General features: G+C 39.4%; 3 protein-coding genes across 5 annotated transcripts; 2 read left to right on the top strand and 1 right to left on the bottom strand.

Annotated features, from left to right (window-relative positions):
- The first annotated feature begins 5 nt into the window (after positions 1-5).
- Positions 6-9019, top strand: zbed4 (zinc finger, BED-type containing 4). 2 transcript variants are annotated; one of them, XM_053650251.1, is made up of 3 exons: positions 51-110; positions 904-1096; positions 4269-9019. In XM_053650251.1, the coding sequence occupies exon 3, from the start codon at positions 4462-4464 to the stop codon at positions 8203-8205; it is 3744 nt and encodes a 1247-aa protein (XP_053506226.1). In that variant the 5' UTR covers positions 51-110; positions 904-1096; positions 4269-4461; the 3' UTR covers positions 8206-9019. The 2 variants fall into 2 exon arrangements, with proteins under 2 accessions (XP_053506227.1, XP_053506226.1); XM_053650252.1 differs by lacking the exon at positions 904-1096 and having other exon boundaries at positions 6-110.
- A 581-nt stretch (positions 9020-9600) lies between these two features.
- alg12 (ALG12 alpha-1,6-mannosyltransferase) lies at positions 9601-15850 on the bottom strand. Of its 2 annotated transcripts, none has more exons than XM_053650697.1 (9): positions 15602-15850; positions 13689-13821; positions 13418-13591; positions 11899-12093; positions 11711-11814; positions 10729-10952; positions 10365-10534; positions 10198-10270; positions 9601-10118 (listed from the first exon to the last, which is right to left on the bottom strand). In XM_053650697.1, the coding sequence occupies exons 1-9, from the start codon at positions 15758-15760 to the stop codon at positions 9809-9811; spliced, it is 1542 nt and encodes a 513-aa protein (XP_053506672.1). In that variant the 5' UTR covers positions 15761-15850; the 3' UTR covers positions 9601-9808. The 2 variants fall into 2 exon arrangements, with proteins under 2 accessions (XP_053506672.1, XP_053506671.1); XM_053650696.1 differs by having other exon boundaries at positions 10198-10273.
- A 297-nt stretch (positions 15851-16147) lies between these two features.
- On the top strand, positions 16148-22373 carry creld2 (cysteine-rich with EGF-like domains 2). Its single transcript, XM_053650698.1, has 10 exons — positions 16148-17031; positions 17146-17228; positions 17437-17547; positions 17679-17770; positions 17848-18024; positions 19927-20025; positions 20219-20302; positions 20772-20867; positions 20956-21096; positions 21695-22373. Exons 1-10 carry the CDS (start codon positions 16903-16905, stop codon positions 21772-21774), a joined length of 1092 nt encoding a protein of 363 aa, XP_053506673.1. The 5' UTR covers positions 16148-16902; the 3' UTR covers positions 21775-22373.
- The last annotated feature ends 375 nt before the right edge of the window (positions 22374-22748 follow it).

Raw genomic sequence — 22748 nt, forward strand, 5'->3', positions numbered from 1 at the left:
ACGTTCAGGGGAATCAGAAACACGTTGTCGCCATGGCTGCATGCCAAATAAATTCAAACACCGTACAGTAAGTGCGCTAGCTGTGGTACCAAATCATGGGCTTCTACGATGTAAGTAGTGCACTTATATGTCTCATAGAGGAACATTTGGAATTTGGCCAAGGGTTAGGGTACATTTTCACAACCGTTTCATCGCCCTTTGTAGAAACACATTTGTCCGCTCAAACGGACATAGGTTATTGAATTGTGGCTGTTATATTGCTGTACCCTAAACAACACATGAACGAATACAGAAGATAATTACATAGTAACTTACTATAATAATAATAATAATAATATATTTTTATTTCTATCACATACTTACAATCATATCACATCTTATAATTCTTATAACAGGAAATGCTAACATAATATTATTTATTATCATTAATAATAATAATAATAATAATAATAATAATGTTATTAATAACAATAATTATTACTATAAAATACTTTTACACGTTTATAAACAAATATTTGCACAGGGTGCTTCGGCCTTTCTGCTCCCGCCCATTCAGAGGCTCAGAAGATAAATATTAACCTATATTTAAATCCCCAAAAGAGCCCCTGTTTGCCCCACCCCTGCTGGCGCCTTGGTGCCCCTGAAAGAGACCCTCAGGTCAAGAAACCCCGTATGTTTGCCTTCCTAACCCGATAAGACCGCTTCCAACACATTTCCTTGTAAATAAAGTGCTCTGTAGAAACCCTCGTGATGGACAGTGTGTAAATGTGTTCCTTAAGGACTCACTTGGCGTTTATACACCAACGAGACCCCAGTTACCTCGACGGTCTCGCAGTATAACGCTGACGACAAGTTTTTGTTTTCTTTTCTTTATTATTGCCCCTTCCGCCGCCATGTTGAAAGCCCTGATACCCTCATGACGTCACCGAAGCACGTTCCTTCCGCTCGACGCTGAGTGGAGCTACAACTGCTGAGTGTTTAACCCGCACTGGAGACAAAGCCACGAAAATAATCACCTCGCTTTGGATCAATCAGACCTGTTTATTTACCTTATTAAATAACTCATATTGATCGAATTACGCGCCAGCAACTGAAGGTATGTGAGCTTCCCTACATTTCTCCGAGCTGAGATCTGAAACGGCCGCAATGAAAGGCGCTGTGTGGGGTTTCGGTTAGATCCAGTTTTCTGGCTGGTTCTACTACCACCAAGATCTGGTTCTGCCCCGCCAGGCAGGTTATTGCCCCCTGTGCTGTGGGCCGCGCTAGCTAGCTAAAAAGGCTTTTCTTCTGCATGGTATCTTACTAACCCTAATTCACCTGAGCCCATTTATCACTACTAATGTCATGTGGATGTGTGAAGTGTTGATTTGCTTTAGTTGCTCTGTCAGTCAGTGTGCTCTTAATCCATGTGACAGTGCGGTGGCCAACGTTAGCTTCAACCATTAGCTTGAATAGGTGAAATGTGTTCCTCTAAGCTAACAGGCTAACTTGCTGCTCAAGATTCTGATGCTGCTAATAATAATAGTAATAATAATAATTAATAATAATGATGATGATGATGATAATGATAATAATAATAATAAACAAGCACGTGGAACAGATCATATTGCTAACTTGATTTAAACCAGGAACTTAACTACAAAAACGTGAATAAATGCATATTCATCATAAAAACAAAACACGTTAGTATTGACAAAAAAATAGTTTGGTCGATTTGGGAACTAACCTAGGTATTTAAAAATAAACAAATAAATACAGTGAATATATATGATTACTATCACTGCTGCTACTTATTTATTGTCCACTGTAGATGAAGGCGTTAAAATTCGCTGAAACGGTAGTTGTTTGTTTATTTTTAGTTTTTTATATATATATTATTTAAGTTGTTTAACCATTGTCAGTGTAGACGGAGAAACAAAAGAAAACCGGGTAACCTTGTGCCTGATCGCTTTAAACAAGCAAAAAGTAGGAAAACATTGTTTGATTAGCTGCTAATCCACTCATACAAACATAAACAGCTACACGGCTAGCTAACGTTAATTCATTTTTCGGGTCTGAGGTAATTATAGCTGAAACCTTTTGTATGTGCTGTTCTACATATTTAAGCAACATTATTTTACATTTATTCCCCACATCGCTGCTCTTTGGGTTTTATTATTTAAGGTTTATTGCTTTTGTTTCTGGGTAAGTCGAGTAAAAGATGGGAGTACCACAGTTCCGGGTTAAAGTAGCCAACACTGTCAAACCCCAGTCACACCATCTGCTAGGACACAGCTCAGGATTAACAGCTCAATACTCTTTATGATATACCTTATATTTCTGTAATAGTATCTTTCCTAAATAATATGAGTTACAGTTGATAGCTGATGATATATGTGGTATAGAATCGAGTTATCTTCAGGTCGATGTAGAAACTTGTTTGAGGTACATTACATTTATATTTATTCACTTTTCTTCACAGACACTATTCTGTAAATAAAATAAAAAAACAAATAACAACTTAGCAGCTGTTGGTGAAGGACTTGACTCAAGACCTTAAAGAGTAGTTTACTGGCCTCGCAATAATCAGGAGACCGCCAGGGTTAGTTGTACTGGTTCATGGAGAGCCACTGGCATGTAAAATAAGCCCGTTTGAGCAAATCATTTTGTTTACATGTGTGTTCTTAAATTTTAATATCCAGGCATTATATAGGACAAGGGTGTTGGTGGTCCTGGGATTTGAACCTGCATCCTTCCACTAGCACTAACTTGTACTTTATGTATATTTGTACACCTCTTATACATGATCTATGACAGACCTATTGAATTTTGATTGGTCAGTAGGTGTTTATTAATGTTTTGTTTTTTTTACAGAAGTTCTGACAGTAGTGCCAACTGTAATTCAAATTCAGTTCACAGGTTCATATTAATGCGCTTGTCCTAGTATGTTGTTGTTTCTATAATAACAATTCACAGGGACTTTCATATATGGTGGATGCACTACATCATTTAAGTCTAATAGTAAATACATAAAAAAACCATACTAAACAAAGAAAAACATATAATCAATAATGGGGGTGGGCGGCAAAGTGGCTTAGTGGTTAGCACGCTTGCCTCACACTCCAATTTCCTCCCTGAGTCCAAAGACATGGCGTGTAGGCTGTTTGGCATCTCTAAATTGTCATGCGTGCGATCGTGCCCTGGGATGGGTTGGCACCTCATCTAGGGTGTCCCCTGGGATAGGCTCCAGGCTCCCCGCAGCACTGTGTAGGATAAGCAGAAAATGGATGGATATAATCATTAATAATATTAGAGTTTACCATTTTATAGAAGGAGTCTCAGGTGGCAGCCCTTTTTATTGGTCAGTAAATTTTCCACCACAGGAAAGTCTTCAGGACAGCTTTCTGTTTTCTCGGTAATATGACAAGCTGCGCTTTTGTTTTATTAACTTCAAGAAAGAAGAAAAGAGAGGCTGGAGAGGGAATTACTGTTTATAGCTGCGATAACGGGAACTAACCCATCTCATGGACATACCAGAACATTAAATGTAACTCTAAACACATAAAAAGTATGATGTGATGTTTTTTTAACTAAAAGAAAACGTAATCTTTGCCAAATCGGTGATATATAAGAGGAATAAAACACTTTAGGGCTTGTTGGTAGAGGACAAATCATCCACCAGGTGGTAACAGGACCTATGCTTCACGTCAAGCCACATTACACCACCCCATCATTGATTATTTTTCTACAACAGCACACGCTGTAGTGTTTTATACCTTAACTAGTATGTGTATACATCCCTCATGTACATTGACATGCATTACATTGCTTTCATTAGATAAATTTTAGAGCACTTTTAATTCTAAAGCTCAAAAAAGCAAATTGACAAGCATGAATAAAGTAAAGCGTACCCACATGATTTTCTCAAGTTAGAAAGATAAAATCTCGTTGTCCATTAAACTAAACCATATGCATAAAAAATGTTCAGTCTTCATGAATTAGTTTTTCAATACATCTGCTCAGTCAATGCACGAGCATTCAAATACGCCAGAAAATTCAATCCAGGTTTATATTTCTCATTGCACATGCAGGCAAGGACCCGAATAAATCTGTTCTGTTTTTACGATCAGTAAAAATAGAACATTCATGTTATATTTGTTAAGCAACACAGAAATAACTGGGCCCTGGTCTGTTTGAATAAATAGCCTATATTATACTCATCAGTTACTGAGTAACTGCCTCTATAGTGGAAACATTTCTCTTAATTCTCTCCCTTCTCTTATTTACAGATTCCACAGAAGTTTTCACTCTCCTAAATGGACGTTTCATATGTCCTCATCATCCGGATTTGAATCTAACATATTGCTGTAGCCATTCAAATTGGTGTTTGAAGAGACAGCCACACAGATGATACTGAAATACTCGACAAGCTGCTTTCATTAGAGAAAGTTTAGTTTCTTAGCAGAAATTCAGTCTGCTAACATGGATGGGGAGGAAGGCCTTTCTCAAAAGACTGATGATGTGCACTTGGAACATAACAGTTCTGTGGAAAATGACAAGAGAAAAGAGGTCAAAAGCACCTGTTTGAAAATTGAGGGGCAAGACGGTTATATCTTTAAATCATACAGCATGACCCCTCATGAGATTCCACTGGCAAAAAAGTCTCCACTTGCGTCCTCGTCCCTGCAGGGGACACTCAATAATCTATCTTCTCAGGTTGATGAACATTTAGTAGATGATCCAGAGGCAGAAACCTGCGATAAGCAGGACTGTTCAACTTCTCCAGCCATTTCAGATGATATTCAGACTACTGAAAAAGACAATTTGATAAATGACACAAGTGTACATATCAAAGAAGAACCAATTGAAACGGGTGAAAGTTCTCAGGAGGACGAGAAGTTATTCTTTGATGGGCCCGTAGGCCCCTTTGTCACTAGAAGTAATGATGATGATTATGATAACCTACTGAGTGGCTACACAAGTACTCTTTATGATGTTGCAATGGATGCGGTCACACAAAGCCTTCTGACGTCTATTAGAAACCCTCTTAATCCAAGAAAAAAATCTCCTGCATGGAACCATTTTTTCATATCTCCTCGCGATAGTACCAAAGCTATCTGTATGTATTGTATGAAAGAGTTCAGTCGGGGTAAAAATGAGAAAGACCTCAGCACTAGTTGTTTAATGAGGCATGTGCGAAGGGCTCACCCTACTGTACTTTTACAAGACATTGACTCGCCAAATACTTCATTTAATTCTGCCTCATCTTTAATACCTCCTGTCAAATCACCAAATAATGATCTGGCAGCTAGCAGCAAATCCCACTCAAACAATCACACCTCACCGTCCACCTCTACAGCAGAAGCCGCAGATGTAGCATCCAAAGAGGCATCCCAAAAAGTCAAGCCAAAAGTGGAAAAGAGTGCCAAGACTGACTCTGGTACAGCCCCATCCCCTCATTCCATTAACCACCACAGTGATGATGCCATGGACATTGGGTCTGATGGCTCAGGGTCTACCCCCAAGAGCTCAAATTCTCGAAGGCGATCAGCTGTGTGGAAACACTTTTATCTGTCTCCTGCTGATAGCTCCAAAGCAGTGTGTATTCACTGTATGAATGAGTTCAGTCGGGGTAAAAATGGGAAAGACTTGGGGACAAGTTGTCTAATTCGCCACATGTGGCGGGCCCACCGAGACATTGTCATCGAAGAAAACGGTCAGGGTTCAACAATTCCTCCACCATATACAACACCGCCAACTCTGTTATCACACCCACAGATACAGGACCCTGTAGAGATAAAAAAAGAACCCACTTGTACCTCCTCATCCCCTGAAACCATGTCCGATGAAGTGCCCATGGATGATCGTGAAAATATGGATTTAAAGGAGGAGTTAAACGATGCTTCATATCATTCTGGACAAGAGTGTTCACTGAACATGTCTTTTGGTCTAAAAAGTGAAAGTATGCAGCTGTCATCCTCCCCAGAAGATTCTGCTGAAGTCTCAAGCCTAGCTCAAGAGCCAAGCTCAGTTTTCCAACAAAACAAAAAGATAATGAAAAGAGTGAAATCTGAAGTATGGCACCACTTCATTGTCTCCCCAGTTGACCAACTCAAGGCTTTGTGTCGGTACTGTCCATGTGTCATTAGTCGTGGCAAACGTGGAGACTTCGGCACAAGCTGTTTGATGCGCCATCTGATGAGACGGCATCCTGATGTCCTAAAGAACCAAAAAAGCACAAGTGACAAAGTGACCTTACCTCAGTCACTCAATAGCACCCTCGCTGCAGAGGAGGACATGTCGTCAAATGCAACTGACTGCCCTGCTAGTGAGAAGAAACCGCACACACAAACCATTTTTAGCAAAAAGACTTCAAAGCTGTGGAATCACTTCTCTCTTTCTTCTGCAGATCCCACAAAGGTGGTCTGTTTGCACTGTAAACGCACAATAAGCAGGGGGAAAAAGACAACAAACCTGGGCACTAGTTGCTTGTTTAGGCACATGCAGAGGTTTCATGGGCATGTGCTTGAAAATAATAGTAATATCTCAGGTGATGCATCGTCTGGTGAAATTCAAGTAAAACAGAAGCTCATGGACACATCTACATATGAGGAGAGCAGTGAGAAATTTGATGATTGTCACCCGGCTGCCAAAAGGATCACTAAACTCATTGCTGAAATGCTTGCACTGGATCTTCAGCCATCAGCTGTGGTGGAAAACGTTGGTCTGAACCGATTACTGGAATACCTCCAACCACAGTATTCTCTCCCTTCTTCATCATACTTCACCAGCACTGCCATACCAGAAATGTACGAAAGTGTAAAAGAGGTTGTCCTGACACACCTCAAAGAGGCTGAGAGTGGAATTATTCATTTCACAACAAGCATATGGGTAAGCAGCCAAACACGGGAATACCTGACTCTTACAGCCCACTGGGTGACTTTTGAGTCACATGTCCGACCTCAGGGGCAGGATTTCCACTGCTCTGCTCTGCTTGGTGTCTCCCCAATTGACTGTGATTATAACATGCTTAGCATACAGAAACAACTTGAGTACCTTTGGGACACCTGGATTGTTTCTTCAGGCCTGAAGCTTGGATTCATGGTCACTGATAATCAAGCCATTGGAAATGTCCTGGAGGACAATGCTCACACCCTTATGAACTGTTTTGGTCATAACATAGATCTCATTGTTAACGAAGCCATAAAGAGCCAGAGGATGGTACAGAGCTTGTTAAGCATCGCACGGAAGATCTGTGAACGAGTGCATCGTTCAGCAAAGGCAAAGGAAAAGCTAGCAGAACTTCAAAAAGCTTATAACTTGCCTGAAAATCAGCTGATCCAGGATGTTCCCTCCAAGTGGAAGACCTCATATTTTATGCTTGAAAGGTTAGTTGAGCAAAAGAAAGCCATTGATGAAATGTCTTTAGAGTGCAATTTCAGGGAACTTATAAGCTGTGACCAGTGGGAGGTGATGCAATCAGTTTGCAATGCTCTGAAACCTTTTGAGGTGGCCTGCAGGGAAATGAGTAATCGAACGGCCACACTTGGCCAGGTCATACCACTCATTCATATTCTCAACCGCAAGATAGACATGCTTTTCGACGAGACTATGGGTATCGACAACATGCTTAAATCTCTAAAAGAGGCCATGGTGACCAGAATGTCTCCAACACTTCATGATCCACGTTATACATGGGCAACGATGCTGGACCCTAGGTACAAGACCTCCCTGTTCACCGAGGAGGAAGCAGAGAAGTGTAAGCAGGAGCTCATACGAGAGGTTCAGAGGGTATCCATGTCTGCATCTGCAGAAACTAAACCTCCATTGTCTAATGGGTGCAGTGAGGACCCAACTCCTTCCAACAGTTCAACCACAAACAAGGACAACCTATGGGCCCTGATGGATGACATAAGGCAAAAGATTAAGCAAGATGACCGGCCAAAGTCATCTGAGCTTGCCGTACTGGAGTATTTGGAGGAAGATATACTTGACCAGAGCTGTGATCCTTTAGACTATTGGAATCTCAAGTTGTTCTTGTGGCCTGAGCTTGCCAAAGTAGCCGTACGTTATGTGGGTTGCCCACCTAGCATTGTACCAGCAGATACACTGTTCAGCACATCGAGTGTGAACTGTGCCCTGAATCAGTCTCGACCATTGCTAGAAAATTTTGAAAGACTCTTATTTTTAAAGGTCAACCTTCCTTTGATATATTTTCAGTACTAAGAACATTATTTTGTGTGTTCAAGTCTTTCGTAGACCTCAGTGGACCCTGACCAAGGACCAAATCGCTCCTGAGATGGCCCTTTAAACTTAAAATATTTTACACTGAGGTTTAGATTTGGTATATAGAACATGTTAAGTTAAATAAATGTTTTGTATGCATACTACTGTCCAATGCTTGATAACTGGAGTTAGTCTTCTACCCGGTGAAAAGTGTTTTCAGGGAGCAAGTGTGGGAGGGAGGGATACTTAGATTTAGGGGTTGGAGTGTGTGTGTGTGTGTGTGTTGCTGTATACTTTTTATGGCCAGATATTTTTTTCCTTCTCTCTCCTTGTGCCTTATATGAACTACTTCAGGTCAAAATGCTGTATATATTATTTGATGTGCAACAATGGTTTTGTCTTCTGATTTAATGATTATGTAAAATGCAAACAGACGCTGAATACTGTTTTTATATATAAGAATACATGACCCAAAAAGAAATGCTGTGACTGAAAACTGTTTAAATGTCTAATTTAATTATTTCATTGTGATAATATGGATTACGGTACTGTCCATTAGAATAGTACTTTTTTTTTTACTTGATAAAATTTAACATTGAGTACAATGGTGTTGTAATTTCAGGGTGAGCAATCTGTTTTAAAAAAATTATTTCTCAGGCACAATGCTTTTTTTTCCCCCCCCGGGTATTAAATTATGGATCAATATCAAGATGATGTACATTTTATAAAATGATTTCCAAAAATAATTTGCTAAAGAGTCAGACTGAAACCATGCAGTTTTGGTGGTTATTTGTTAATAAAATGTTTACCCTTTCCTTGTTTTTAAACTTGTAAAGGTTTTCTTCCCAGCACTGGATAACTACAAACGTTCATCTGGTTTCAGTGTAGTGAAGTACATGTGAGAGCTTTCCTATTCTTACACAGGAAGCTTTATGTGCCAGTAACAGTTTGTTTTCAGTCTTTGGAAAGGGAAGTGGTGAGCAGATGACCAAGCCGTTACACAACCCAGGTGGATCTTGGTAGGCAATCAGACATTAGGCTCACACAAACCAGTTTTTCTTGAGAGTCAAGAATAGGTGCAGTGTGGTATCACAGTCTCCAAGTAAACGCCATGTTTGCTTAGTTCCGACTGTTGATAAAAACGTTCTAGGATGCTCTTTATTTAAAAAAAAGAAACACCGACATTAAAAATAGTGGTTTATTACCATATTTGGACATCTAATCTGAAAGATGGCTAATGCCACAAAGTTATCACCCATCAACTGCCAAGACAAGAGGAAAAGGAACAATGTGTAGTTTCATAGAAGAGGGGATTAAGCAGTAAACAGTAAAAAAAAAAATATATATATATATATATATATATATATATATATATATATATATATATATCTATCTTTGATTTGTAAGACTACATTGACTCACTCCATGTGCTTTGTAGAACCTGTGACGTTTCCACATGCCTGAAATGTTTCCTGTCCCCCCCCCCAAAACCCTCATACAATTTGTTGACAGAAATTTCGGTGCATCCTTAATAGATATAGTAAACTGCTCTTAATTGTATACTTGTCCACTGTTAGCTAAGTTAAACAACATTTGATGGATTTTATTTCACATTAATGGACTCCAAACATTTTTCATTCAGTTCGACAGCATGGTAGGGTGCTGAATTTTTCAAGTGGGAAAGAGCAGAGTGGGTCAAACTCTCAAGAAGCACAAGCTTATTGGTTAATTTGACACTGAGTGGAGGAAACTGGGAAGCATTGAGTAGCAAGCGTTCATAACCCTGGATGTAGATGAGGGGTTTGTGAGAACCACTAAGTAGTGATATCAGTGTTGTGTTCGCCTCCATCAGTACATGCGAGTATGTCTTCCTGAGTGGGTCTGTTGGCATCAGATCTTCTCTCTTGTCATACCTACAAAAAACAAGCTGTGTCTTCAACAACATACATGATATTTAATACCAATGTGTTGCATTTTGTTATCTTTACTCACCTCCACTTACTATTCAGCTCCAAGAAGCGCGAGATGCCCGTCTGTGCAGCAAGTACATCTATGTGCAAGTTCACTTCTTAACGAGAAACCATATAGATGTTACTAGAGTCCATAGTGTATTTTTCTTGGTAATTAAGTATTATTTGTTGCCACTGAAACAAACATACCCGAATTAGCTGGCACTAACGTGTGCAACTCCTGCATGGCTTTTCCTCCTGGGTAGTTGTGATGTGAAACGTATAACGAAACACTTGAATAAACACCATTCGCCACCAAATGGCCAATTACAGCAACAGACCCAATTTTATACAGCCATGACTTTTGATAGTTGTTTAAACTGAAACAAAAAGAACAAAATGTTTCCTCAATCATAGTCTTGTGCAGCATTTTATAATATACTCGCATTAACTAGTGCTTAAACTACAAAACAAAAACCAGAAGTCAACAGCAGAATTAAAAGTATGTGAAAATTGTACACATTCATCCTACTGAAGTGCAGCAAATAGTCAATCCAGTCATTATGGTACTTACATGATGGAACAGCCACGAGCCGCCACTACATTAAAGACAGGGAAGGTGTAAATAATGAAGCGGAGCTCCTTGTGTGGCAGGAAGGAGTACAGCAAGATGAAACCTACGACAGGTATCAGCATAACGTGCATCCGCCTGTCCAGAAGACCAAACGGAACAAAGACAATGGTGGCGCCAAGGGCACGAGGAACAGCGGAGTATAAATACCAGAGAAAAGGAGCGGTCTACCGAGAGGAGGTGGTCAAGGAAATACAGGAAACTTCACATAAGCTTGGAATTTGGCTTCGGCTTCGGGCTTGGAAAAAGCCGAATTTTCGTACATGGATTACTGAGTTAGCAAGATTTTACATGATAATGTTGTGTGTACCATGTGGTAAAATTACAAATCCTCTTCAGTAGAATTTGACTACGAGATACTAAACTGAGATCATGAATATATAACGTGCAACCATTTATCAGTCAGTACAGAATTTTTTTTGTGATTATTACGGCCAAAAATGCTTGATTTTGCCTTTTACAAAATTTGTAGTGCAACTTGCAGAGGTTTTTGGCAGTGATGTTAGGTTAGTAAATGAGTTGTAAAGTTGAACATAGTTGTACATGGTTGAAAAACTAAAGTTACCTGTCAGTAATTATTATTTGGCTAAATGTGGCATGCATCTTCTTAATTCAATTCAATGTAATTTATGTTATATAGAATCTTTAACAACAAACATCTTGAGAAAGCCACTGTACAGACATCTTTATGTAGATTTATATTTAGATCCTTAAGGAGTAAGCCAGAGGTGACAGTAACAAGAGAAAAATTTCCTGAGACGACATGAGGACGAAAGCAATAAGAGGAACCAGGCTCAAAAGGACAGATCCTCTTCTGGGTGACACCAGATTTTCGGTGTCAAAACTGTATATTGTAAAGTCTTGAATTTTTTAGGATATACACAGTAACAGTACACAGAACTGATTTTAATGACCAAAAGGATACTCCCCAGTTGGAGCTTTTGTTCAAGATGGTGTTGTACCAGAGAACCTGGCCTTCAGGCCACAGCAGCTTCCTCCAGAACACAGAGTCAACACCAATAGTTATACCTACAAACAAAAGGCAAGTTTACTGTAAAGCTGCACATAAAAACAACATGAAAATATCAAGTCCACACATTCAAAACAACTTACCCAGTGACAAAATGCCAGCTGGTACAGCAAAATAAAGCAACTTTTTAATACTGAGCTTCCTGGATTGAAGTGATCTCAGCAACATGAGTCCAAGCAGGAGGCACAGCTCTGAGCGGAACACGATGATAACAAAAGCCGAGAGCATGATGAATTGGCCGTGGCTTTGGTTCATCCAGGATGTGAATGCCAACAAAACTGTGAAATAACAGTCTGTTAGGTTCATATACAGCTTTAGCTTCATAGACCATTTGTATCCCTAACAATATACACGGAAAAGTAATGTGTAATTAGTACTACATAAACAGTAACTAGTTCTCATAATGTACAGTGCTGTGAAAAGGTATTTGCCTGATTTCATCTGTTTTTGTGTACATCTCAAACTAAATAGTTTTAGATCTTCAAATGAAATACAACATAAAACAAATGCAACCTGAGTAACACACAATACAGTTTTTATTTTTTTATTGAAGCAACCAAGCACTTCCAATAACTGGAGATCAGTCTTTCACTTACTTCTAGGACTAGGACTTACTCTGATGCTTTGGATCATTGTCTTGCTGCATAATCCAGTTGCGCTTGAGTTTCGACTTACGGACCGATGACCGGACATTCTCCTTTAGGATTTTCTGGTAGAGAGCAGAATTCATGTTTCCCTCAATTATTGCAAGTTACCCAGGCCCTGAAGCAGCAAAGCATCCCCACACCATCACACTTCCACCACCATGCTTGATTGTAGGTATGATGATCTTTTTGTGGAATTCTTTGTTTGGTTTACTCCAGATGTAACAGGACTCCTGTCGTCCAAACAGTTCCACTTTCAACTCATCAGTCCACAGAACATTCTCCCAAAAGGTTTGAGGATCATCAAGGTGTGTTTTGACAAAATTCAGATGAGTCTTAATGTTCTTCTGGGTTAGCAGTGGTTTTCACCTCACCAATCTTCCATGGATGCCATTTTTGCCCCGTGGCTTTCTGATAGTGGAGTCATGAACAGTGACCTTTATTGATGCAAGAGAGGCCTGTAGTTCCTTTGATGATGTCCTTGGGTCTTTTGTGACTTCCTGGATGAGTAGTTGCTGTGCTCTGGGAGGAATTCTAGTGTGTTACTGGATAAGACCTTTTAATCAATTTCATGCTGTGGAAAAAGTTCTATTTAAGTGTTGATTTGATTGAACAGGGTTTACAGTAATCAGGCCTGGTTGGCTCTAGTCCAGCTGAACCCCATTACGAATGCAGTTTCATAGATATGGGGAATTAGTAACTATGGGGGCAAATACATTTTCACACTGGCACAGTTGGTATTGGATAACTCTTTTCCTTCAATAAATATCATTTACAAACTGTATTTTGTGTTTACTCAGGTTGCTTTTGCTTTATCTTACATTTTAATTTAATTTCTGAAACAATTTAGTATGATATACACAAAAACAGTAGAAATCAGGATGGGCAAATACTTTTTCACAGTAATCTACACATTTCCTTGATATTATAACCACACATACTTCCAGTTAAAACACACCTATAGGCAGAGCAAATATGTTTGGCAGAGTCCTTGTGCTGTAAAACATCAGGTGAAACTGTGAAGTGCACATAAGACAAAAAAGGCCAGAGACCAGAGATCCAAAGTGTCTCCGCACCTGTTTCTGCATGTGCCATAGAGTTAGGCAGACGCACATCCCCAGAACACCACGCACTGTAGAGAACACAATATCAATCAAATGTCAGTGTGCACAAGAACACTGGACTGAAAAAGCACACATTGGGTAGTCCTTTGGAAATGACACACATACCAATAATCTGTGTGTAAAACTTTGGAGCCTCAAGGTGGGAGAGTAAAACAGCCATAGGTGTGCTGAGCGCTGAGATGAACAACGGCCCAAGGAAGGTGCGAGGAACCACACCAGGGAATTCATGATGATCATACTGAAGAGAAGAGAACACACTTAGGTGCTGTAACACACCTTAGGATGGGGGATGTTTGACCCACGGGAATCTGCAAACTTGTTAAGCTTCAGACATACAGTGAATATAAAAAGTCTACACGCCCATGTTAAAACAGCAGTTTTTTTGTGAAGTAAAAAAAAATTACATAAAATGAAGATAAATCATGTCAGATCTTATCTCATCATTAATGTGCAATTGCAAAGTATACAAATAAAGTGAAAAACAAGAAAATTTATAGGTGAAAAAAGACAGAAAAATTACAATAACCTAGTTGAAAAAGTGTGCACATCCCTAAACTAATACTAAGTTGAAGCACCTTTTGATTTTATTACAGGACTCAGTCTTTTTGGCTAAGTGTCTATCAGTGCAGCACATCCCGACTTGGTATATATTTTCCCACTCTGTCTCACAAAAGCATTCTAGATCCATCAGATTGTGAGGGTATCTCCTGTGCACAGCCTGCTTCAGGTCACCCCACAGATTTTTTCGTTCAATTCAGGTTTGGCCTCTGGCTAGGACATTCAACAACACTGATCTTTTGGTTAAGCCATTGCTTTGCTTATTTGGATGCATGCTTTGGGTCACTGTTGTAGTGAAAGGTGAAATTCCTTTTCATGTTCAGCTTACTAGCAGACACCTGAATTGTTTGCGCTAAAATCAACTGGTATTTCTAGCTATTCATGATTCCCTCCACCTGCAGTTCTGGCGGAAGAAAGCAGCCCTAAAGCATGATGGTGCCACCACCATGCTTCACCAAGGGAATGTTTTTTTTTTTTTTTTTGTGATGTGCTTTTTTGCACCAAACATACGTTTTGGAATTGGTCTCATCAGACCATAACACATTTTGCCACATGGTTTGGGGTGATTTAGATGGGCTTGGATGTTTTTCATGAGAAAGTGCTTCCACCTTGCTACCCTACCCCATAGCCCAGACATGTGAAGGATATGAGAGATTGTTGTCCCATACAGAGATTAATCAGTACTAGTCAGATATTCCTGCAGCTCCTTTAATGTTGCTCTAGGATTCTTGGCAGCTTCCCTGGTAAGTTTTTTGTCTTGTCCTTTTGTATATTTTGGACAGACGTCCTGTTGTTGATGTCACTGTGGTGCTCCATTTTCTCTATTTGGTGATGATGGCCTTTACGTTGTTCCATAGTACATCTAATGTTTTGGAAATTCTTTTATACCTCTCACCTGATCAATACCTTTCAACAAGTGCGATACTGTACATGCTTTGTAAGCTCTTTGTGCACCATGGCTTCAGCAGTGAGATAAAAGCAAGATGTGAAGAAAATCTTACAGAAACAACTGGTCTTTATTTGGGGTTAATCAGAATAATTTCATTGATGACAGCTGTATGATGTTATTTTTGAACATGTGATTGGTTCATTCTGAACACGCCATGTACCCAATTATAAAAGGGTGCGCACACTTATGCAACCAGATTATTGCACCTTTTTATTTTTCCCTAAGATGATTCTGATTGTTTTCACTTAATTTTAACACAATAATTTCACATTGAGGGTGGGAAAAGTTCCCCCATCACAAAAACTTTCTATCTTAACAGGGGTGTGTAGATTTATCCACTGTATAGACGTGTGCCCATAGCCAAAATTAAACAACCTTCAATCACACAACTAACATACAAAATTTAGAAACTAATGTGACGAATTGTAACTAAGCCAGAACCTACTCATTGACGTAACTAATATCAAAATGTTTTATTAGAACTATGAAATGCATTATTGCAGGTTCTTACCTTTTCCAAATCAAATCTGTGATAAAGAATGTCATGAATAGCTTGCAAGTTAAAACTCTCTTCGACTTTAGTGAAAGGGCACGCAAGTAAATGCAGAGAAATTATGAATATCAACAAAACAAACTGAGGAAGCTGGGGAATACGTCGCTTCCGCGCCATGCTGGAAGAGCAGGTTTAACTGCGCATGCGCACAATAAACCGGTTTGCCCGGCTAGCCATGTACGTCATCAAGTCGGAAGTAAACAGGATTTGAACCTTTTCTGCCATTACTTCTCAACATTTCTGGATAAGCTTGTGTACTGTACGGATTTGTTTGTTTAAGTGTCCCGGCTAACGCATGTAAAGGTTTTTAGACTTTAAGGTCTATTTCGGGAACTACATAACTTGAGTACTGCTTGTGCGGGGTAGTCTGGACAAATCAGTGACCTGCCTCACATCCGGGTATTAGCAGGACCGTTCGCGTGACTGAATGTTTATGGGATTTGTAGTTTTCATGAATGTGATAGACTGCTTAATAAAATCGACACATATGTTAAATTATGTTAAATGTATGATGAGCTATGTTAAAGAGTGATGTTTACGATTAAAGTGAATGTTATATAAACTGACACCATCTAACGTAATTACAAAAATACACAGGTTATGCCCATTATAATTGTATGTAAAATGTATTATGATGATGATGATAATGATGATGATGATGATGATGATTATTATTATTATTATTATTATTATTTGTTTGTCTTGTCATTTGTCTTGAGCAAATATATACTCCCTGAAAATGATTAATAAAAACAAATGTACCAAGCCTCCCGAAGATAGGGCATTCTAAAGAAAGGTTTATATTTAAATACTGGTGTTTAAAAGTCTAATATTTTCACATTTTGCATTATTTTCCTAAAGCAGACCTGTGAGCAGAAAGTGGATAAATCTATATTAATATGCAACAAATCCGACGCCTCGCACACGGTTTGAAATAGAAGGCCCGCGCGTGGCGGCATCCTATTGGTTCTTACTTTGACTGATCGGGATAGTTATCCAATCAAAAGAAGCCACAATCGTAACAAGGGAACTAATGCGGAAGTGGAACAGCGCTGGTAGCCGGCATGAGAGTTGTGAAGCTTTGCATATCCGTCAATATACATACTAGTCCACTAGCAGGTACACTTTCCTGATGATGGGACCTACTTGCTGACTGGGAGTTGATGCTATAAAACGTGTTTGTTTACTTTTCTTCCTTTGTAGTACTTTTTTTTTTATCATGATTTTTGGAGTTTGGTAATCAGCCAGCTTCTCTAAACATGCCACTGTCTGACACGGTCAGTCTGCTTTTTTGTCTTATTTTTGTTTTATCCCTTGGCTATGGCAACGCAAAGGATTTGGGAGCTCTGTGTTCCACTTGTAAACAAATAACTGATAATTTTAACAAGGTAGGTCCTGTGCTCTGGTTTCAAAGAACAAGTGATTTGGATGAGCATGAAGTGACAGTTGAGTTTAGTCACTAAAATGAACAATAAATGATCTGATTTCTTTTATCCACGTAGGGGTTTGAAAAAACTGCAAAGAAAAATTTTGGTGGTGGAAACACAGCATGGGAAGAAAGGAAACTGTCAAAGTATGAGACCAGGTGAGGCTGAGTTCAGATTGAATGAAATCTTTCTGTAAAACACACTGTATATGTTAAGTTTGCTTGCATGTAAAGTTTATGAAGGTATTCACGTGTGTGTTCTGCTGTTACTTTATTCATAGTGAACATGCATCTTTTCTATACATTGCTGACATCGTTTGTATGCTGTGACATCCTTGAGTGACACTGTCTTTGGTGTGTTTTCCAGTGAGATTCGGCTGGTGGAGATTCTGGAGGGCTTGTGTGAGAGCAGCAGTTTCGAGTGTAACCACATGGTCGAAGAATATGAGGAGCACTTTGAGACTTGGTGGTTCAAGAGGTCAGGACTTGAGATCCATCTCCCAAATAACATGTGGCATTATTTGTTTAATTAATGTTTTATTTGTGAAATGCGCACCGTCCATAGTTTGCAAAACTGTTTCAATGTAAATCCTTGTTAAATGGTTGCAGGAAAGCAAATCACCCGGATCTGCATAAATGGTTTTGTATTGAAACAATCAAAGTGTGCTGCCCTGAAGGAACATTTGGACCAGATTGTAACTGTAAGTCAGTACAATTTGCTTCTGCTTTGTGTAAAGGTATCCTTTTTGTTAAGTTACATTTTCTTGTGTTCACTTAGCCTGTGTTGGAGGATCTGACAGACCTTGCCATGGAAATGGTAAATGTGACGGTGATGGGTCGAGGGGAGGAACCGGCAAATGCACTTGTGACCGTGGATATGAAGGGGAGTTTTGCCTGGACTGTGCTGAGAGATATTTCAGTGAGGAGAGAAATGACACCTTCTCGTTGTGCAAAGGTAATCAGCACAGATCATGTAAAGATCATTAAGGACAGTGGAAACCGATAACAATAAGGTATCATGACTCTCAAAAATGACCCAGCAAGAGGCATACAGTATAAAAATTTTTGCAAAATGAAAGGTTTTATTTGTATATTTTAAAATGATGTGCATCACAGTGGTGTGACACCTCAATGTTGTAACTATGTCGTGTGCTACACACAGTAGCTTTTACATGGCGGATTAATTAGCATACACGGATGACAGACAGTCTTCAGAAGAACACGCGGGTATGTGGAAACACTGTCGGAATAGACAAAATAAAGTACAGCGAAAAGTTGAATAACTCCTCCAAGCACATTACGCAAGTTGTTTGCACACGTTTGCATGTGCACCTTATGTAGAATGTTTAGGTAACTTTTTAGTTCTGCTTCATCTCATGGGGTTAGTGTGTTGTTTTATATAGCACCATGGTCCTGGAGGAACGTTGTTTCGTAAGCCTGTGTACTGTACCAGCTGTATATGGTTGAAATGACAATAAAAAACCACTTGACTTGAAGTCATCTTGTGGCGAAAAATGCTGAGAGAAAATTAAGATGCTAACCAGACTTTATGTGTGATGTAAAGAGAAAAAAACAGCTCATTGCCAAACAATGGCTAAGATATGATGACATTTTCCGGGGTTGGGGGTTTGAATCCCGCTTCCGCCCTGTATGTGCAGAGTTTGCATGTTCTCGCTGTGCTTTGGGGGTTTCCTCCAGGTACGCCAGTTTCCTCCCACAGTCCAAAGACATGTGTTGTAGGCTGACTTACATTTCAAAATTGTCTGTAGTGTGTGATTGTGCCCTGCGATGGGTTGGCACTCCGTCCAGGGCGTCCCACGTCTTGTGTCCCGAGTTCCCTGGAATAAGCTTCAGGTTTCCTTGTGCCCTGTGTAGGATAAGCGTTACAGAAAATGAATGGATGGATGGATGATGATTTGTCAGGGCGCAAAACCTGATGTATTACCACAGACATTTTCTAAGGATAATAACCATTTCATGAACTCGTCAGTGCCTGTACTAATGCACTGAATATATGGCCAGCTAGTGAGCTACTACCACATTTTTGATGTAGTCAGTTGCTAGTAAAGCACATGTTGGAAGAGAGAGAGATGTTACGTACATTTGTCTCTGTCATGCACATGAATGTAGGCATTCTTTTTTTGTTGTTGTTGGATCACATTACCGAGTGCCGCTGATGGTGAAACTCCTGTCTCTGTGACATGATTTATGAACTCCTTTCAATGAACTTACTATGCTGAAAAGTGGCAAGTAATGTAATTTAGATGAAAAGCATAATGAGCTAATAATGTGCAGTAATGCAGTCTATAGAAAATAACCCAGCACTTGAATCCCTGAAGGGATTTTCTGTAGCCATAGTCTCATAGGTTTTGCTATACAGTTTTGCTGCACTGTGCTGCATGTTGCTCAGTTTTGTCACTGTTTCCACATCCTTGGAAATATTCTCTAGCATTTGAACAAGCTAATTAATATTCTGTCACCAACCCAAAATAAAGTTCCTACGGACACCACCAAGAAATAGATGAACCAAATTGAAAGTTTTATATTTAAGCAAACTAACAAAGAATGTTGACTTGTGTGAAGGTCAACAGGGATTAGGTGGTTGTTGGTTTTATTTTTTTCCCCTAGTGGCTGGGATGAGTGAAGTACAAACACTGGGGACAGTTATTATAACAGCCTACTCAAGCTGTTTGTCAACTGAGAAACTGTGAATGATAGTTTGAATACATGCCCGGGACTACTTGTCCCGGGCATCTGGGCTAGCGATTTTTTTCACCCCTGTTTAAACACCTTGTCCTACAATTGAATTTGAGTTTAGTTGGTGCAACTTGTTTGTGAGTTGTGATCCTGCTTGCAGAGTGTCACGCTTCTTGCACGACCTGCACTGGAGCCACTAATAAGGACTGCAAGGACTGCAGAGATGGCTGGGAAGATGATGAGGAAGAAGCATGCATTGGTGAGAAACATTTCCTTGTTGCAAATCTCTTCATTTGACTCTTTTATTCGAATCTTGTGGGTTTTGTTTTGAGCTTTATATGTGCTGACGTTCCAGGCTAGTGTCAGCATATGCATGCCCCCTTATAGGAGAATTTAGACCTTTACATGCATCCCAAAGTAACCACATCTCTTATTTTTATACATTGTTTCAGACATTGACGAGTGCTCCAAAGACCCACCTCCATGCAAAGACAAGGAATACTGCCTTAACACAGATGGCTCGTATTCCTGCAATGGTTAGTAAACACTTTATTTAAAAAAAATTACTCTTGTTATTATATACAAAGGTGCCAACAGTTATGCTTTTGATGTAAAAAATTTATGATTTTTGACTCCTTGTTACATTGATTTGGGAGAAAACTACTGAAAGTTACACTTTCGTGCCTTCGCCGCTGAAGCAGTGGTCAGACTAAATGCAAATAAAACAAAGGGGAATGGAGACATTTCTGGTAGTGGTTACTTTCACTTCTCGCCAACTTTATGTAGGTGAATTTATGACCCTCGGTATTGTGGGCGGGACTATAGTATCTTTCATTGGCAAGAACGCAGGGTAGGATTTGTTGTTATTATTTATGCTCTTGTGGTAAAAAAAAAAAAATTCTGATCTTTCTCTTTGCCTGCTAAAATTTTCTTGTTAGTAATGTTGGATATACTTTTGCATGTGTGTAGACTCACTGTGTTCACCCGTTTCTTTCTGTAACACAGTGTGTGACAGCAGATGTTCAGGCTGTAAAGGGTCAGGACCTGGGAACTGCCTGGCCTGTGCTGAAGGCTACAAGGACGAAGAGGGCACCTGCACAGGTACACATCAAGCTCTATCAGTGTGTTTGTTTAGTGCTTTATAGATTTGATAATGTTAATTGTTACCGCTTTGTACTTTCTTTCTCAGATGTGGACGAGTGCGAGCTGCCTGACGCAGTGTGTACGGAGGAACACCAGGAGTGTGTCAACACAAACGGCAGCTATAGGTGTCGGTGCGCAGGAGGCTTCGAGGAGCAAGATGGAGTGTGTGTTCAGCAAGCACAACCAGGTACCTTTTTATAATTAACCTTAAAAGATATAGCTATTTACCTGAGGCGGTTGTGTAACATGTACATTTCAGTTTTCAGTCCAGAGATAAGATTCTTACAGTTTAAGGTCCCAGGAAACTGTGAAAATGTCAAAATATTTCTATGGTTTTAGCTAGACGTGTTGTAAATATCACTCAATTCCTAAATGGAAAAAAAGATAGGAATATGATCAAAAATTGCTGATCTGACCAACCGTTCTAATCTATGCATGCTTGAATGACAAGCCATTGCCACGCCAGTCAAGTATTGCTAACCACAACAGAGCAAATGGGAAGAATCGGGATTATTCAAATGTATAAACCTTTTGTTTTATCAAATAATCACATTAGGCTATGCTTATTCTATTGTGTCTTGTTTTATCTGATGTTTGTATGGGATCATTATTTGTTTAATTATTTGTCATTTGCTTGCTGTTGGACTGTTCAAGTTTGATAAAGGTGCTATTAAAATTGAAATAATAATAATATTATTATTATTATTATTATTATTATTAGATCAGCTTTTGCTTACTTTTCTCAGCTTTTCTGAGACTAAGTTTGTCCTATTTTTTGTCCTTAGAGAACAGTCAGGAAGTACCTGCTGAGGATACTGAGGACTCCAACACAGAAAATATTTTAACCCAGCACCAAGACCTTTGAACTCTTGCTGGAGTTCTCGAGTCAGCCGCCAGGTGTCAGTAATGGCTCTGAACGTATTTTGACCACCACATGGTATTTACTGTACATACTTGACAAACTGCACTTATGTACCAGCAGGACATGGACAACTCATTATTCTGGTGGAAAATGGGACGATGTCAAATCCAAGCACTGCTGCTCAAATGAGAAAAGGCTGTTGTGTGTTTTTTAAAATATTTTTTTCCCCTTCATTTGTGAAGTAAAATAAAGTCACACATCACTGTCTCTTGTGATCATTTTGTGTAGGATTTTCTTTTCCTTGGGGCATTTGCATATACTTTGTAGGAGAGAATGAGAAATATGTAATATGGTACTAAAAAGATAAATAAAATCTATTAATGGTATGCTTTGGTCCTTTTGGTTAAACTATTTTCGCATTTAGTTCCAAAATCCTATGATGAGAATAGGGGCAGGGTTGACAGTGATGCTATGGATGGTAGCATTTTCCATGAAGAAATATCGACTGATGCGTGGTAAAGATCTGGATGCATGGTTTGCTTGGAGGGCTGGGAGTGCTAATATGAAATAAATTATATGCATGATTACTATTAAATAATTATTTGGGTGATTTATTAATTAAAAGTAAAAAAAAAATAAGTTCAATATAAATATTATTTTTATTGATGACCTGCACTTTATCAGGTTTTAAGGCGGGGTACACCCTGGACAGGGTGCCAATCCTTCGCAGGGCACAATCACATATACATTAACACACCCATTCATACACTATGGACACTTTGGACATGCCAATCAGCCTGTCTTTGGACTGGGGGAGGAAACCGGAGTACCCGGAGGAAACCCCCGCAGCATGAGGAGAACATGCGACCCTGGCGGTGTGAGGAGAACGTGTTAACCACTAAGCCACCGTGCGCCCACTGCCAAAAATATCTTAAATCAATTTTAATCAATAATCCTAATCTTTTATTAATGCAATA

The sequence above is a fragment of the Ictalurus furcatus genome, chromosome 19 (assembly GCF_023375685.1).
Source record: "Ictalurus furcatus strain D&B chromosome 19, Billie_1.0, whole genome shotgun sequence".
Lineage (NCBI taxonomy): Eukaryota > Metazoa > Chordata > Actinopteri > Siluriformes > Ictaluridae > Ictalurus > Ictalurus furcatus.

Excerpts from the sequence above, each read along its gene's own strand:
- zbed4 (XM_053650252.1), top strand. The coding sequence starts at position 4,462 with ATGGATGGGGAGGAAGGCCTTTCTCAAAAGACTGATGATGTGCACTTG.
- alg12 (XM_053650696.1), bottom strand. The coding sequence starts at position 15,760 with ATGGCGCGGAAGCGACGTATTCCCCAGCTTCCTCAGTTTGTTTTGTTG. Across the intron at positions 13,822-15,601 it reads ACAGATTTGATTTGGAAAAG|TATGATCATCATGAATTCCC; the intron begins GTAAGAACCTGC and ends TCTTCTCTTCAG. Across the intron at positions 13,592-13,688 it reads GTTTTACACACAGATTATTG|TGCGTGGTGTTCTGGGGATG; the intron begins GTATGTGTGTCA and ends TGTTCTCTACAG.
- creld2 (XM_053650698.1), top strand. The coding sequence starts at position 16,903 with ATGCCACTGTCTGACACGGTCAGTCTGCTTTTTTGTCTTATTTTTGTT. Across the intron at positions 17,032-17,145 it reads TAACTGATAATTTTAACAAG|GGGTTTGAAAAAACTGCAAA; the intron begins GTAGGTCCTGTG and ends TTATCCACGTAG. Across the intron at positions 17,229-17,436 it reads CTGTCAAAGTATGAGACCAG|TGAGATTCGGCTGGTGGAGA; the intron begins GTGAGGCTGAGT and ends TGTGTTTTCCAG.